At 42.5% G+C, this 16,593-nt stretch overlaps 1 protein-coding gene across 1 annotated transcript in view; it reads left to right on the forward strand.

Moving 5' to 3' along the window:
- pacsin1b (protein kinase C and casein kinase substrate in neurons 1b) overlaps positions 1-15,818 on the forward strand; it is a 101,232-nt gene extending 85,414 nt beyond the window's left edge. Inside the window, exons 8-11 of the mRNA XM_088921745.1 lie at positions 1,857-1,977; positions 4,723-4,850; positions 6,481-6,674; positions 10,960-15,818. Of these exons, the coding sequence (XP_088777871.1) occupies positions 1,857-1,977; positions 4,723-4,850; positions 6,481-6,674; positions 10,960-11,069 (553 nt within the window). The 3' untranslated portion in view covers positions 11,070-15,818. The remainder of the gene's footprint in view (positions 1-1,856; positions 1,978-4,722; positions 4,851-6,480; positions 6,675-10,959) is intronic.
- The last annotated feature ends 775 nt before the right edge of the window (positions 15,819-16,593 follow it).

Genomic DNA, 16,593 nt, shown 5'->3' on the forward strand with positions numbered 1-16,593 from the left:
ACACACGTTCTAATGGGGAACCTGTTTTTATTTGAGTCATTTCAGGAATTTCAGGAAGATTTTCAACTCATCAGTATATTTTAACAGTGTCGATTCCTGTTTTCCACATGGAGGAAACGTGTTTGGATTCTCAGAGCTGTCAGATCAGACAGGATATGAAGAAGGGGCCATTCAGAAATGTGCATGGAAGATGTTTACACTGGCAACCACTGTGTCTCCTAAACTTTTATTCCTGTCATGAGACAACTCTGGGATTGTCTGCCAACCTATTGTTGTTAAACCCTAGTCTTGATACCACATGCCTGTAGTGTTACAGATTTAAAGTAGTTAATAACGGGGGGTGATCTTTATTAGCTTGTACTTATACAAACATGACCCATCATAAGCCTCTGGTCTCCTTGTATGGATCATTGAGATGTGATCATTTTTTAAATATTTAAGGGGCTCTTGAGGGGTTCCACTAGTAAAAGCACTCGTTGGCCACAGTCTTGATGCCCAGCCTTTGCTGAGTCAAGTGTGCACTAGACTTGACTTGACTAACCCACAGTACCCAGGATTCCCCAGCCAATGTGTGCTGAAGTCAGTCAGGGGATCCTCTAGTTGCCAAGCAACAGCGGCAGCAGTGCAGTGCCCTTGGATGGGCAGTGTTGTCAGGGGGAGAGTGTGATTTCACTCCAGAAATGGTGATGTTTTGTTCTCGTGCACATTTAAGAGAGCAACTTTGTCACCAGAAAAAAACAAACACAGTCACGGGGTGCCTCCAGAGTGGCTCAACTGGTAAAGTGATCGCCTCATCTTAAGTTACGCTCAAGGAACATGGATTTGAGTTTGGGATTGTGCTACATTTACAAAAAATAAGTACAGTATGGGAAAACGTGGACATTCATATTTTACAGCAAAGCTGTGCTTTGCTTCAGAAAATATTGAAGTATTCCCGTAAAGGGAGCTCCAGCAGAGTAGGTGTCAAATTCTGGGACACATGACATTCCTGATGAAAGAAGGTAGAGTAGCAATACAAAATTGAAAACCGCATGCGAATTTAGAAAGGAATTTACTGCACCTCCGAGAAACATATCCCCTATGGCATGTAAGTGCTGTTGAGATACATTGGCAGATTGATAGGAAGTATCAGACACAAAGCAATCATGTTTTTAAGCTCTTCAAAGTAATCTGGATGGTGTGTAGGCGCAGATAGCTGCTGTGTGTCAGATGGGCCATGATTCAGCCTAGCCCAGCACTATTAAATCATGAGTTATGCTTATACGGAGGTTTGTGGGATGCAGCATTAACACATACACACACAGCCATCCAAGAGCACCTCCTCTGAGAGAATCTACGGGCATACAGTACATCCAGAGTGAATGCTTAGTGGGCACTGCTCTGACCCCTGTCTCTATTGTAACCTAATCACACACACAAACACACAGTGCATACTGAATACAGCTGAAGGGGCTTGAACACAGCATAGAGTATTTCTTCTGCAGCACTTTACCTTAGGACTTAGGACAGAAAGCTCTCCTCATAGAAAGCACTGTAGAGTTCTAAATTGACTCCCTGCAAGGCCAGTTCTCAACACAGCACAACATAGTAAAAATACAAGGGGCTGTACAGACTGCTTTCAAGTCAAATCTTGTTATCTTCTAATCTTTTTTAATTGTTTTTAATTGTGATTTAAATGATTACGTTTGTTAAAGTCTATCAAGACAAATCAAAAAGCTTAAGAAGAGAGCCCTCTGCAAAAATCCCCTTCTGTTCATAGGGGATTAGTTAGTAATAGCAGTGTCTGTTAGTGGGTCTGTGCTGACTGAGTCTCTATTTTTGTCTCTGTGTTAACGTGAACTCCTTCCTGCCCTTAGCTATGCCAACGTGTACTGGGAGCTGGAGAACACCATCCGCACTGGAGACGCTCAGGAGGATCTGAAGTGGTTCAGCAACAATCATGGCCCTGGCATGCCCATGAACTGGCCCCAGTTTGAGGTACACCCCTCACGCTGTGTCCCACAGAACAGCGCACAGGTTTCCCACTCCTCACTGGGAAAAGCCTGTAAAAAAACAGTTTGAAATCGTGAATTCGGATTACAAAACAGTCATGGTGAAACCACTAGAATTGAACAAGTAAATCAACAAACAAATGATTTTTAAAAAAGTAATTTTCTTTATATCGTTGAGCTATTTGAACAGGAAAAAAATGTTTTAGAAGAAAAGTCTGTGAGATCATCCAACGTTCATCCAACGTTTACACGGATTTATCAGCGCTCTTTGTGTAGTTTGCCCTGTAAGGCGAGTCAAAGCAGACTTCTGAATGCTGTCAGCATTTGACAGGCCATTTTGTCATTCCAGAATACAGCTGACCTGCCACCAGGGGATGCCAAAGGCCCCCTAACAATTGTAAACAGGCATACTTGGTGGTAATTAGTTCATTATTAGATTATTGATGACGAATCAAGAATTTTGATTAGTGGTGTCTAGAGTATAAAAAGGGCCTGTAGTGTTAATAATCTTAATGAGTTTGGTAGGAGTTACTGTATGGGTGGAGGCTTCTTGAGAGCTTTATGAAGGGCAATTAAATTAAAACCTCCTGAGCATTATCTTGATAGCAATTGTGAGATTTTGAGTGTGCAGAACCTCTCTACACGAGGGTGTGCGTCTGTCACAGTGCTTGGGTTTGCTCCTCCTTGCCGTTCAGAAGGTGGCAGAGCTTCAGGCTACTTGTCAAGGCTGTTGCCCTACCCCTTTGTCCCTACTGCTAGCAGCCATATCACTCTGCAACTCACAACTAGCAGCCCACTGAAGCTAAGCAGGTGTGAGCCTGGTCAGTACCTGGATGGGAGACCTCCTGGGAAAAACTAAGATTGCTGCTGCTAGAGGTGTTAGTGGGGCCAGCAGGGGGCGCTCACCCTGTGGCCCATGTGGGTCCTAATGCCCCAGTATAGTGAAAGGGACGCTATACTGTAAACAGGCTCCGTCCTTCAGATGAGATATAAAACTGAGGTCCTGACTCTCTGTGGTCATTAAAAATCCCAGGGTGTCTCTTGAAAAGAGTAGAGGTGTAACCCCGGCATCCTGGCCAAATTTCCTATTCGCCCTTACCAATTATGGCCTCCTAATAATCCCCATCTATGAGTTGGCTTCATTACTCTGTTCTCCTCCCCACTGATAGCTGATGTGTGGTGAGTGTTCTGGCACACTATGGCTGCTGTCGCATCATCCAGGTGGGGCTGCACATTGGTGGTAGTGGAGGAGAGTCCCCATTACCTGTAAAGTGCTTTGAGTGGAGTGTCCAGAAAAGTGCTATATAAGTGTAAGCAATTATTATTATTACTGTATCAGGGAGGGCAGCCGGGTCAGCCCGGGACTGTCCAGCTTGAGACTGACATTGACTGACCAGTTAGACGCAATGATCCTCCTCTCTCAGAGGTAATCCCTGGCTCCAGTTTAGGATAGACGTGTGCCTGATTACTGTCTGCACCTGTGGCTATATCCGAGCATCAGATACATCAGACTGGTTAAGCAATGGAGTGTCCTTTTTATGGAATAGTTTCCTGCAAAGCCTGAGCACCTCTCTCAACCATACTGGCTACATCCAGGGGTTGTAATTTAACCTGTAAATACAGGACCACTTTCCTTCCTCACCTGAGAAAAATATTGAAATGATGACGACTAGATGCAATGAGATCCAAATGAAAGCAGCCAGGCTAACATTCAGTCTCCTCTTTCAAGATCTGACAAGGAAATATCACTGTACAGTAGCTGTGTTTCAGTCTATACCAGAAAACCATGTTGATCCTTAAATGGATTTTGTTGTATTTTTTTATGTGTGTGACTTACAGTATGAGGGACTCCCACAGATAGACTTCCTGTCTTTGGGTGTGTTGTCCTTCACATGGTGGGACATTCATTACTGCTGGTCCTATATGATTTCTTTCCCCACCCAGACTCTAATGATATCAGAGTTTATGCAGATAACAGCCAGGGAATTAATTGCACTCTCCTGTTGTACTTGCACAACAAATAAGATGGTTATATGTGAGATAAGACCCTTGTCCCATCTAGTTAGCAGTAGCTTAATGATCTGAGAATCTTATGCAGCTTTTTAGTGAAGATTTTCTGTGAATCAGTGTCAACCACACAGTAGGACAGTTTGTTCCAGACACACACCACCCTTTGTGTAGGAAAGTGCCTCCTTTGCTCCCTCTTAAATATACTTCCTCTGGTTGTGTCCTTGTGTTTTTGTTTTCAATTTTGATACAAAGTAATCTATTGGTTTTCTTGTGTCAGTTCCTTTCAGGACTTTGAATACTCATATTAATTTCTCTTGCAATCTCCTCTGTTCAATCTCACATTTTACCAGATCAAATACAAAACAGGTCACAGATTTTCTCAGATGCTGAAGACTTGGGTGGAATCATACTTTTCTGTAAACTAGTAAACTTGAATACTTTGACAAGGGATGAACCGTCCTGAAGTAGTCCAGTATTTTATTTTTTAATCAGCTGATAAATGAAATGTGCCTGAAAGACCTGCAGGACTCCTGCCTTCAAGATTGCCTTTGTCCTACTCTGGCCTTGTTGGAGTACTCTTCCTGGGGTCCTCGCCTGTTGGGGTCCTGATTGAGGAGGAGAAACACACAGGGTTCACGATTCACCCCTTCTCTGCTCATCTAGGTCAGCTGTAGTAGGCGCATGAGGACTGACAAGGATTGTCTTGGTTTTTTCCCTGCAGGAGTACAACCCTGACCTAACCCACACCATCACTAAAAGAGAAAAGGTTAAAAAACCGAATGAAGGAGTGACCTTGACTAATGTCACCCCTGGAGTGGAGCATGTGGCACAGGCTGGTGACAGGGGCAGGTAAGTGATGGCCTTATGAAAATGGGTCATACCATTGCAGTGAGAGGGAAGGGAGGGAATTATAAGACAAAGTTTAGAATGAATGGCAAAGAAGTGTCTAGAGCTCAAATAAACTGTGTCGGCTCTATATGCTCTACATAGGAGGCATATCACACTACAGCTCATAACTCACAACTCACTCAAGCAATTCACAATAGGCAGCCCACTGAAGCTCAGCAGGTATGAGCCTGGTCAGTACCTGGATAGGTGACTTCCTGGGAAAAACTAAGGTTGCTGCTGGAAGAGGTGTTAGTGAGGCCAGTAGGGGCGCTCACCCTGCAGTCTGTGTGGGTCCTAATACCCCTTTATAGTGATGGGGACACAATACCGTAAAAAGATGCCCTCCTTTGGATGAGACATTAAACTGAGGTCCTGACTCTGTGGTCATTAAAAATCCCAGGGCGTTTCTCAAAAGAGTAGAGGTGTTACCCCGGCATCTTGGCCAAATTTCCCATTAGCCTTTACCAATCATGGACTCTATGAATTGGCTTCATCACTCTGTTCTCCTCCCCACTGATAGCTGGTGTGTGGTGAGAGTACTGGGACACTATGGCTGCCGTCGCATCATCCAGTTGGGGCTGCACACTGGTGGTGGTGGAGGGGAGTCCCCATGACCTGTAAAGTGCTTTGAGTGGAGTGTCCAGAAAAGTGCTATATAAGTGTAAGGAATTATTATTACATTCAGCCAATGGTAAAGAAATGAATCTACAGTTGCTCAGAATGTTAAAATGTTCCCATAATTGTATTTTCATAGTTTTGGTTTCAACTGGTTGAATTTTAAAGACTGATAATAAACATAAAATGACACAAGAAAAGTTACAAATGAGAGGAGCCCCCTGGTTGCCTGGATCATTGGCATCACTGATCTGAGAATCCCATTCCTTCAATTCTTAGGATACGACACATTTAGCACCGGCTACCTGGCTATGGAGTTAGAGGCTTTTACCCCTCTGTGTAAAGTCTCCTGGCTTGTGTCCTGAGTATTGATGCTGACTTTGAAGATGTGGCCTATATGGACTTGCTCAATACCTTTTGGGATTTTCAAAACCTGAATCAAGTCCCAATGTTCTTAAGGTTTTACCTTAGTTAAGGTCCCAAGGTAGATAACTGAAGTTCTCTTAATGTGTTTGGTAGGAGTTACTTATGGGTGGAGGCTTCTGGAGAGAAGCTTCTTGAGAGCTTTAAGGATTGCAGCTTTTCCTTGTGATCAGGTGTTTCTGTTTGCGCTCTGTTCTGTATTGCTTCTAGTTCAGGGGAGCCTAAATCTGGTCATTGAGGGCCACCATCCGGCAGGTGTAATCAGTCTCTGTAAATCTCCAGCTTCTTAAGAACGTGGAAAGCCTTCAACTTGTTCAGTTAAGCAAATCATGAGTTTGATTAGGTAATTAAGGGCTCCAGTAGGAAGAAAACCCGAAACCTAGTGGCCCTCCTGGACTAGAGTTGTGTCCCCATGCTCAAGAGCCATTCAGTGTGATATTGTGATATTTAGGGTCCTTATTGAGTTTGGTTTCCTGTGGCTCCCAGTCTGTGCCAGTGCAGGGTGAGACTGGGTGCTGGTGCTCTGACCCTCTGTCCTGTTGCCTCTCCCCAGCGTGAGCAGCTACGACAAGAACCAGACCTACTCGGCTGAGTGGTCCGATGAGGAGCCCGCCAACCCCTTCACTGGCAACGAGACCAACGGGGGCGCCAACCCCTTCGAGGAGGAGTCGGCCAACAAAGGGGTGCGCGTGCGGGCGTTGTACGACTACGACGGGCAGGAGCAGGACGAGCTGAGCTTCAAAGCCGGTATGGGCCAGGGCTCACAGTCCAGAACTGAACACAGCTGTTGGCTTTCTTCTGAGGTTTCTGACACCAGTGCATCTGTTTTCTAACCACCTTATCCGATTCAGGGTCGTGGGGGAGCAGCCTGTCCCAGCAATCAATGGGTACAAGCGGGGTTACACCCTGGACGGGATGCCAGTCCATCACTGGGCAGACACAGACACAAACACACACACTCACACCATGACCAATTTTCCCAGAAGGCAATTAACCTACCTGTATGTCTTTGGACTGTGGGAGGAAACTCATGGGGAGAGCATACGAACTCCACGGAGACAGCAACCAGGAATTAAACTCGGGACTCCAGTGCTATGAGGCAGCAATGTTAACCACAGTACCACAGTGGAGTTCAACAGAGCTGTAAATAAGCAATTACAAACCCAGGCTCTTAGCTGAAAAGAGAATGCTTTCTTCTACCCCAATAAAATCTTACATCAGGTGCTGGATTAATAGTTTGTGATTGGTGGGATACTGTTTAGGGCTAGGCTTGCTTTTGATTTCATCTTCATTTTAGCATGGTTCCTTCTGAGTCAAGTTTTCTCAAGAGCTACTTTCATTACCAGCCAGTGTGGTGATAAAGTGTGATGAGGTCCCGGAGTCACTGTGGCACTGTATGTGTCGAGTTTGCAAGATCTCCCCATGCTTGCATGTTTTTTCTCAAAGTGATCTTGTTTTCTCCTGCTTCCCAGGGACACATATGAAAGCTGGGCTTCACAGCTCATTACTCTGGCCTATCAAGAGTGACTCTGATGTTACTAAAATTTATGAGTATTAATTAGTGTGATGTTTTTATTTTTTTATTTTTTTACAGCCTTTGGTTCTGAGCAAACTATGTTCTGAATAACAAAATCCAAATTTGTATATATTTAAAATATTGTAATTTGTAGAGATCTATGTAGATTTCTAGTGCAAGAACCCTGTAGCTGAGAGACAGTAGTGTTATCCACCCTGCTGCCTGTACAGTATCTTATTCCAGGAGGTAACAAAAGAGTTTCGTGCTTCTAGGAGTTATTCTGTGTACAGCTAGTGCTGGCTGTGTAATGGCAGAGAAACAGAACCAAATGCACTCAAAAGAGCTGAGTGGTTTTCTCTTAGTTGTAGCCTTTCTGATGACAGGCAGGGTAGCCAGGATTCTATTGGATGGTATCAGTCAGGAATTGAAGTCGCTTCAAAAATGAGAATATAGCCAGCAGCAATCCCATCATCCTCCACACAGCTCTCAGCCTGCAGGGACAAACCCTCGCTCTGGTTTGTCACTTTTGAGTGGGCTCGTTACCAATTATGACATTTATTACACACACCTGCTACAGTTTAACTCAATTGATGACAATTATCTTAGTGTCAATAAGGTATTATTAAGATCTCTGCTGGTTCTAAAACGGGTGTCAGCATTCATTCTTAGGAAAGATGTGATCAATTAGCATATTGACTCATTACACTGTGATCAAAGGGTGACGCGTCTCTTGTAAGCCACAGAACAACACAAGCCCTTGTTGCTGAAATGAAAGCGCTTGAGGCTCATTGAAATGAAAGGCTGTCACTGTGGCAGGAGTCAATGGAAATGAGCGAGGATGTGGATACACAGTGCTACGTGGCCAAAACCCTCATTATTCCAGCCTTTAATGCTTTTGTTAGTATAATGTATTTAATGGAACAAGCAAAGGTTTATTCCATGCTGAAAAGAGCAGAACGGAAACACAACGTTTTCGGCTGTGGAGCCTTCTTCGGGTGTGAACTGCACTGTGACACCCGAAGCTGGCTCCACAGCCGAAACGTTGTGTTTCGGTTCTTCTGTTTTCAGCATGGAATAAACCTTTAATTGTTCCTTTGCAGCCTACGCATGCTGACGCTGCTACCTACTTGAACTACTTAATGTATTTAATAACTAGTCATTTGACAGATCCTTTTATCTAAAACCACGTAGCACAGACTAAGGACTTAATTGTTCCTGCTAAATCGCTTGCAATAGGATATTGTTTTCTGGTTTTATTTCTACCTAAACCCTTAATTACCTAATTGACTTCTTTATTTGCTATAATGGACAAGTTAAAGGCTTTCCTTTTTTTAAAGTGGAGCTTTAAAGCAACCTTCTGTTTAACACCTGCTGAACAGAGACCCTTGAAGATTGGCATTGGTCTCCCCAGGTCTAAAATCTTATCTGAAAAGACAGAGCAAAAGGGCGTTAAGCATCCTGCTCAGAGCAGCTTAGAATGAGAGGGTTTGAACCAGTAACCTCCTGAAAATATATTCTTCTAGGCACTAGACCACCTAGACTCCAGTAATCTGCAACTGGCAATAATTGTATAATGAGGGTGTTGTCAGTTCTCAGTACTGTGACACAGTCAGAAGCAGAAAGGTTATTTTAACTAAGGCAGGGTTTCCCAATCCCAGTACTGGAGGCTGTTGGGTATTAAAGAAAAGAACAGAATTTGTCTCTATTCAAAAGATTGGGATTTTATTTGACTTACTAAAGGCAAAACGCAATCTACAACATTTTCAAGAGCCTCAAAACATTCAAACAGTTCAATTCCAGACCTGAGGTTCTATCTGCATGGAGTTGTATGTTCTCCCTACGTTGTGTGGGTTTCCTCTGGGTGCTCTGGTTTCCTCCCACAGTTCGAAAACATGCTGGTAGGTTAATTGGCTTCTGGGAAAACTGGTCCTGGTGTGAGTGTGGACATGTCTGTGTGTGCTCTGCGATGGAGTGACGTCCCGCCCAGGATGTATCCTGTCTTGTGGCCATTGCTTACTAGGATAGGCTCCGGCTCCCCCACAATCCTGTAGTAGATCAAGATTAAAAACACCCAAATGTTTCATTTGTGCCAGGATCTTAAACAAAGATAAAATGACTCTCAATGGAGTTATACTGTAGACTAATAGAACATTGTCTTTTTTGTAAAGGTGACAGAGATGACCCTCCAAATGTGTTGTAAAAGGAAGTTTTTTTAATATTCTTCACATTATTCCTTTGCTGTATCATTACACATCAACCAGTTTGTATAAAGTTTGTATTAACTGTTGTAAAATAATTATGCTTATTTTCATATCCTGATTAATGGCACAGGATTTGTGCAGCAGCTTCAATAATCTGTATTACTTTTTGTGTAGTTTTTTACAAAACATGAATATAACTTAAAAAACAAAAACAAATTTTAGAATGACAAGATGAGGTGAAACTCTAGGCATTTCCCTGCTTAAAGCAGACACAGATACCTTAGCTAAGGCAGGGATAGACTTGGTCAGATATTTTGCCTATGCATCAATAACGCTAAAATTAATGGTTTGAAAACCATTGAATTAGACCACCATTTATTAGTTTCTTTTACTGTGTATTTTAATCAAGAGACCATATAGACTTGTACACAATAAGAACCAAAGATACAATAGCTGCCATCTGTACTGTGCTATCCACAAAAATTACAGAAATTACAGCTAATAATGGGTCAGTTACCCTGCAAGTATATTACAGCTGCAGCACACAGGGTCCTCTTGAGAGACTGGCCTCGTCTGTAGAGATATGGGCTCACCCAGTGGTTTTCTCAGGAGATAATAAATATGTTGGCTGACTCTTCGGTTCAGTGGCATTTTGTGTCCTGAATCATTCATCCATTGGGCATATTTTTTAACCACTGCCTATCAACCCTTTAGGCTGTCTAAATGAATATATTAGTTAGGTCTGCTGTTGCCTTCAGTGACTCACCAGAGGCATTTGTACCTATATTAATGCCATTTGTAAGGTCATTTACATCAGCCTTCTTCCCTGTAGCACTGCATATTGAGGTTCAGTCTGCTCTTTATAGTCCTATGGAACATCCATCCATTTTCTAACTGCTTTACCCAATTCGGGGTCGCAGGGGAGCTGGAGCCTATCCCAGCAAGCAGCAGGTACAAGGTGGGGCACACCCTGGACAGGACGCCAGTCAATTGTTAGACACATGCAGACACAGACACGCATTCAAACTAGGGACAATTTTCCCAGAAGCCAGTGTGTCTTTGGACTGTGGGAGTAACCCAAGGACCCCAGAAGACCTGCACATGAAGATGGGGAGAACATACAAACTCCACGCAGATAGCACCCCTGGAATTGAACTGAGAGCCCCAGTGCTGGGAGGCAGCAATGCTGATCAGTGCGCCATCGTGCCAGCCCTTATGGAACATTCCTTTCTCAAATTCTTTGGTTGGGCCATCTACCAGGTGTTACTGTCACAATAGAGGCTCACTGTAACATTGTCCGTTTTCTTCTTCGCAGGGGATGAGCTGACCAAGCTGGAAGACGAGGACGAACAGGGCTGGTGTAAAGGTCGTTTAGACAACGGCCAGCTCGGCTTGTACCCAGCCAATTACGTGGAGTCCATATAATCACCTGATCAGAGGACGCCCAATCAGAGGCAGCTCAGACTGTACCGTCCAATCGTACCGCAGATAGCCAGAGACTTCAGAGCATCTCTTCCCTTGTCAGACTGACGAGCCAAGCAGTCACAACCTTAGTCGTTTAAAAGAAGACTACGTGTTTATCCACTGTGGAGGAGGGGATTTAAAAGAACAAAACAGAACCATATATATATATAAATACCATCCTAAATGCAAGTGCAGGGAATCGTTTTGCATTTTTGTGTAGCTGTGTTTAATATGAATTTCGTGCAGCTGATATGACATTTGTGTAGCGGTTTGTTCTCCTATACAATATGAGTATTATGTAGTCGATGACACTTGTGTAGCCAGAATGAGCTATGCAATGTGCATTGTGTATTTTTGATGACATTTTGTGTAGCAGTCTTGATGCTATGCGTAACACAGTCCTCATTCTTGCATTGGTAATCTGTTGTGTAGCGATAAAATGCTATACAATGTTTTCTTCCGTGGTTTGGTTACATTCCTGTTAGCGGTATGTGATATACAATGTGTTGTTTTTTTTTTCTTGTGTTTAATTCTGGTTCGGTAGCAGCATGTGCTACATGATACTCATCCCGTGCATTTCAAGAACTTTATATCAAGCAGCATTTACACAGCACACACAAAACAGTGTCGGGCATCCTCGAGGCCGCACTGCTGAACAGTAATTCACTGCTGCATTGTAGTACCTGGAAATGCCCTTTCAATTTCTGTTGAGCTGTTGGAAGAACATTTCTCCAACACAGCGCACAGGGGATCCCAGTCGTTTTCTTCCTTCATCCTTTTTTATATACTGTATATGTGCTCGGCTTTTTTTTCCAGTTTTTAGTTGCTGTGTTTTTATTTTTCAAGTGAACGCTTGAGATCATTCTTTAAATGGTTTAATGTTAAGGGAGAGGTGCCGTAAGAGAAGAATCTGGGTTCTTTGCAATCTTTCGTGATTTATTTTTTTCATAGCAGCTGTCTTAGAGTAGGGTTCCAGCTGATTTATTGATGAATAGTCACCCGCTGGTTGGGGTTGGGGGTTTGGGGGTTGGGGGAGACTTTGTTTCAGAGTTGGAAGTGTCTCTGGCTTTGAAAGCCTCGTGAGGGGCTGAAGCCACAAATTCAGCACGCTGAGAGTCAGGCTGTTCTTGGCACCCTGCGGGCTGTGACTCCTGGTCTGCCGGAGAGGCACGGCCGAGCTGTGTTTCTCTTTCATTGTTCAACACCAGCGTTTAGTCCATCACTTTAACAGAAAGCATAACTCCATGACTCTGTTGTCATTCTGTTCTTTTAAATACAAGATAGCACATCCCCCCCCCCACACACCTTCCCCTGCCTGCAGGCTTTTGAGCATTGATTTAACAAAAAGGCTTTGATTTGATCTCCTGGGTGCGTTTTTACCCTTTAATTTGTTAACACGGAAATTCTGTTCTTTCCTGTTAGTAGTCCTGTTCCCTTCCAGGCTGCTAGGGGCTCCTGCGTGTTGCTCACTTGAGTAAAACGAGCTCGTCCTCTTCAGATGGAGGTGCCAGAATTAAACCGAAATCTCTTTTGAACAGAAATCATGACGGCTTTGTGTTAAACCACAGACTACTAAAATAACCGACCCCCTTGCAAAACAATGTCCCATCCATTTGCAGTAGGATAGGACAAGTAGCAGTCCTTCTTGCGTGAGCTCAGATTGTACCTCTCAGACACGAACGCACGGGAACACAATGTCCTCACACTGTCTTCCACTTAGACGCCGATCAAAAAGGGAAAGAACTGCAATTTTTAAAATAGTACGCACGCACACAAAAAGGGTAAGTAGCAAGAAATAGAGTAACACGTAACAGCCTAAGCAAAACTGAGCCAAAGAGAGACTTTAACAGCCCACAAACCACCTGCCCTTGCAGCAGTCCTAACACCTCTTAACCATGGCTGACAGAAGACTGAGTCCCCCAGAATGCTCTGTGGAACGCTGAGACTGGAACTCTCTGTGACTTTTAAAGCAAGCAAACCGTACTCCACTCTTTGTGCTGCAGGATGCATCCCGTTGAATTAAATACAGTTCCTTGCTGGGTGCGAGAATCAAAGTTGTTCAGAGGCACAGGGTTTTGTCTGATCTGCAATTGCTCTTTTACTGTTTTGCTTTTTACCTTTGCAACCAGCACAGCTGTGTCCAAGAGGGTTGTCAAAAACTGATCCATCTGTTCCTATGAGATTTAATAAGCTTTAATAAGCATAACTTCTGACTCGTTTCCCCAGTGCAGAATTATATCTGTTAAATCAATACCTCGCTTCTTAACCTAACTTCAGTACTCTATTGAATGTTCTTTCATTTTTTTTGTGACGGTTTTATGGCTCAGCGCGCATTTCAGATCTCCCATGAAGTCCTCTTGTAGTTCTGGTGAGTAAGTCCTACCAGCTTTTAATTATCACGGGGGAAAAAATCTCAAAATCCTAAATATTTGCAGAGAAGTGTGTATTTCATCTGCATATGAAGGCACTTACAAAAGAAGTTTCCTGTCACTATGAAACTTTGCTCACTCACAAAGCTGTATTACAAACTGTACCATATAACCTGAAGACCTTTTGTCAACAAATCTGAAAAAATACTGTAAGATGCTTTTCTTTACAATATATAGTACTAGAGGACTCTAAACTGCATGATTCAATAATGCGAATAAGGATTATGTATGTGTTCGATACCTCTTATTCCTATACGTTGGCACAGCTTAATAATTGCTTTCTACTTGAGCTCATTTAACTCTAGCTGACGACTTGTGAGAGTGGATAATTATAATTGGATAATAACACAAGGATGAAGCTCAAGTTCCAAAAGACGGAAATTGTTTAGAATTGTTTTTGTACTTAGTCCTTTCTCATTCTCATTTATTTCTATTTTTTAGTTGATTTCTACCTGAGCTTTTGTGTCTTTTTTTAAGCAGTTCATCTTGAGGTGCCCAGTTTTTCTCCAAAGGCAGAAATTATTTTACAGATGTAATACTGAAAACAATGTGCTCGTATTTGAACAATAAGCCTTTACCAACATAAATGAGAAGATTGAACTTTAATACAAGACACAGAGCAAAATGTTCCCTCTTGCGCAGTTTAATTTAAATGTTTAATACCTCTGCTGTTTGTTAATTTCTTCCAAATGGCATTGGAGGTTTCAGACCAGATTCTGCTATGATTTCACAGGTATGAAACAAAATGCAGTACTTTTAATATTGGTTATTTTTAAGATATGGAACAAGACCAAATCTCATAATTTTTGTGCCTGTTATAACTGTTTTTGGTTAAATGCAGTTGCTAGATTGTGTTAGAAGGCTATAAGACTTGACGTAACAGTATTGAATTACCCCATAGATTCACGTCTGAGTTTCAGTATTACTGGCCCACAATATTCACATTGGATAAGATATTTTGATACCAAAGTAGTTAGTTTTACTTAAACATTCACAACAGATTTCCAACTTATAATCGCTGTTTAATAATAATAATGTCTTTTAATACTTATAACCCCTGTTACTTTATTTGAATGTACTTTGCTAGATTTGCATGTAGAAATTTTGGCTCTATCTGTCTCAGCATATCTGCATGTGAAGAAAATAATACGACTTCCAGGTTTTAACTGCCCATTAAGAGGCACATCTTTCCTGACTGTAGCCTTGAGATGTGGTTCACAGTCTTCCCCCAGTGTCACAGAGAAACTAGTTACATGTAAAACGTGAATGTAAAGTGATTCTATTTTTCTGTAACTGTAACTGAGTACTGTATAATAGTCCCTTCCACAGTAGTCTCTGTATATCTGCATTCACAGTATGGGGTTGGACACCATTGTAACCGGAATGCTGAAACTGTAGAGATTGTAAAAAACAACAGACCCCTTTCTTGGTGTCAGTGACGATTAGCTCCACGATGTCTTTTTGCAGAGAGTGTAATGGTTTGGCACTGCTGAAAAGGAGGAAATCTATGATCTGAGCCCTCTTTTCGCCCAGATTTCTCATGTCACCAGCCTGTACATACTGTACGTCTTAGTTCCCACTTTGAGTCTGGCCTAACAAACTCAGTGCACTTCAAAGGGTCCTGCTCTCCAATACACACAGACAGAACCAGAATCTGGGATCAGAACCTGGGAAGAAAGGGATAACGCAGCGTTCTTAATGTCCGTGTCGGTTCTGCATACTTTTAAAAAAATGCAAAATGCGCGCAAATATATGATCAAGTGAACAGATTAAAAACAGAAGTCTTTACTTGAATATACATATGCTGTATGAAATAAATCAGGAGAAAAACAAAACAGTAGGTTCCATAGTGTATTTATTTTTAATTTGTTTTAAATGCAATTGTGAACCTATAAGGGCAAGCGATGGTCTCACGCTTTCTCAGATTTGTATATGATGATGTAATTTAAAGAATATATTATATTGTAACTGTACAACTGTGTGGGATATCACAAAATCTTGACAAAAGTGAAGCGTCAAAGAGAGATGTATATGTAAATGCTTTTTTAATTTTGGTGTTCCTTCGTTTTTGGGGGGGGGGAGGGGCGGGGGGTAATGTTGTGAAAATCTACTGTATTTTAGCAGTCTAGAACCTGTATGTATGTTTAGATTTAGTGCTGTAATCTTGAAACTTCCCAGCTGGTGTAGTGCCTGTTCATCTTACGGTTAAAAGATCAATACGTTGGAAAAAAAAACTACTAATAATGGATATCAATTATAACGAATAAAACTGGATGAAAGTTGTCGTGACGATGTCAAAGCAATGTTGGTTTGAAAGAAAAAAATGGTTCGTGGCGAAGACGAACGTTGTGTGGGTCTTCTTTATTTCGGGGGTGTGAGCGTGGCGCTTCAGTGGGAAGCTCACACCCATTCAGCAAGGGAGTGTGTCTCTGGCGACAATGCCGAATTGTTGTTAACGCACAGCACCACTTCCCAAATTTCACTAGGCTTAGCACCTGCTGTCTTACTGGATCTTCTCCCAATACAGAGTCACGGGAGAGCTGGAGCCTATCCCAGCAAGCACTGGGTAAAGACAGGATACACCCCGAACAAAACACCAGTCCATCACAGGGCAGCCAGACACACACACTCACACCAGGGCCCCTTTTCCCAGAAACCAGTTAACCTACCAGTGCGTCGTTGTAGCGGGAGAGCAAACCAGTTCAAACATGGGGAGAGCGTACAAACTCCACACAGGTTCATAATCAAACACAGCACTGCAAGGCACCAATGATAACAACTGCTCCACCGTGCTGCCTTTGTTTCATGTAATAATTCTTTATCAACAGTTTCCTCAAAGACATGACTGGTAGATAAGAGTTCATAATGGCCATGGTCTACTGGAATGATGATTACAATAATGTGTGTCTTACCTGGGGGTGGGGTCGTCTACCAAGATCTTTAAATAGGGAAAATAGATGCACATAATGCAGCCGTTAGGTGAAAACAGTGCAAGTTATTTTACAGTGTGAGAAAATAAAAAACTATATTGGAGCTTTAACTGTACTATGATTCTC

The sequence above is a fragment of the Atractosteus spatula genome, chromosome 7 (genome assembly GCF_055471065.1).
Source record: "Atractosteus spatula isolate fAtrSpa1 chromosome 7, fAtrSpa1.hap1, whole genome shotgun sequence".
Taxonomy (NCBI): Eukaryota; Metazoa; Chordata; class Actinopteri; order Semionotiformes; family Lepisosteidae; genus Atractosteus; species Atractosteus spatula.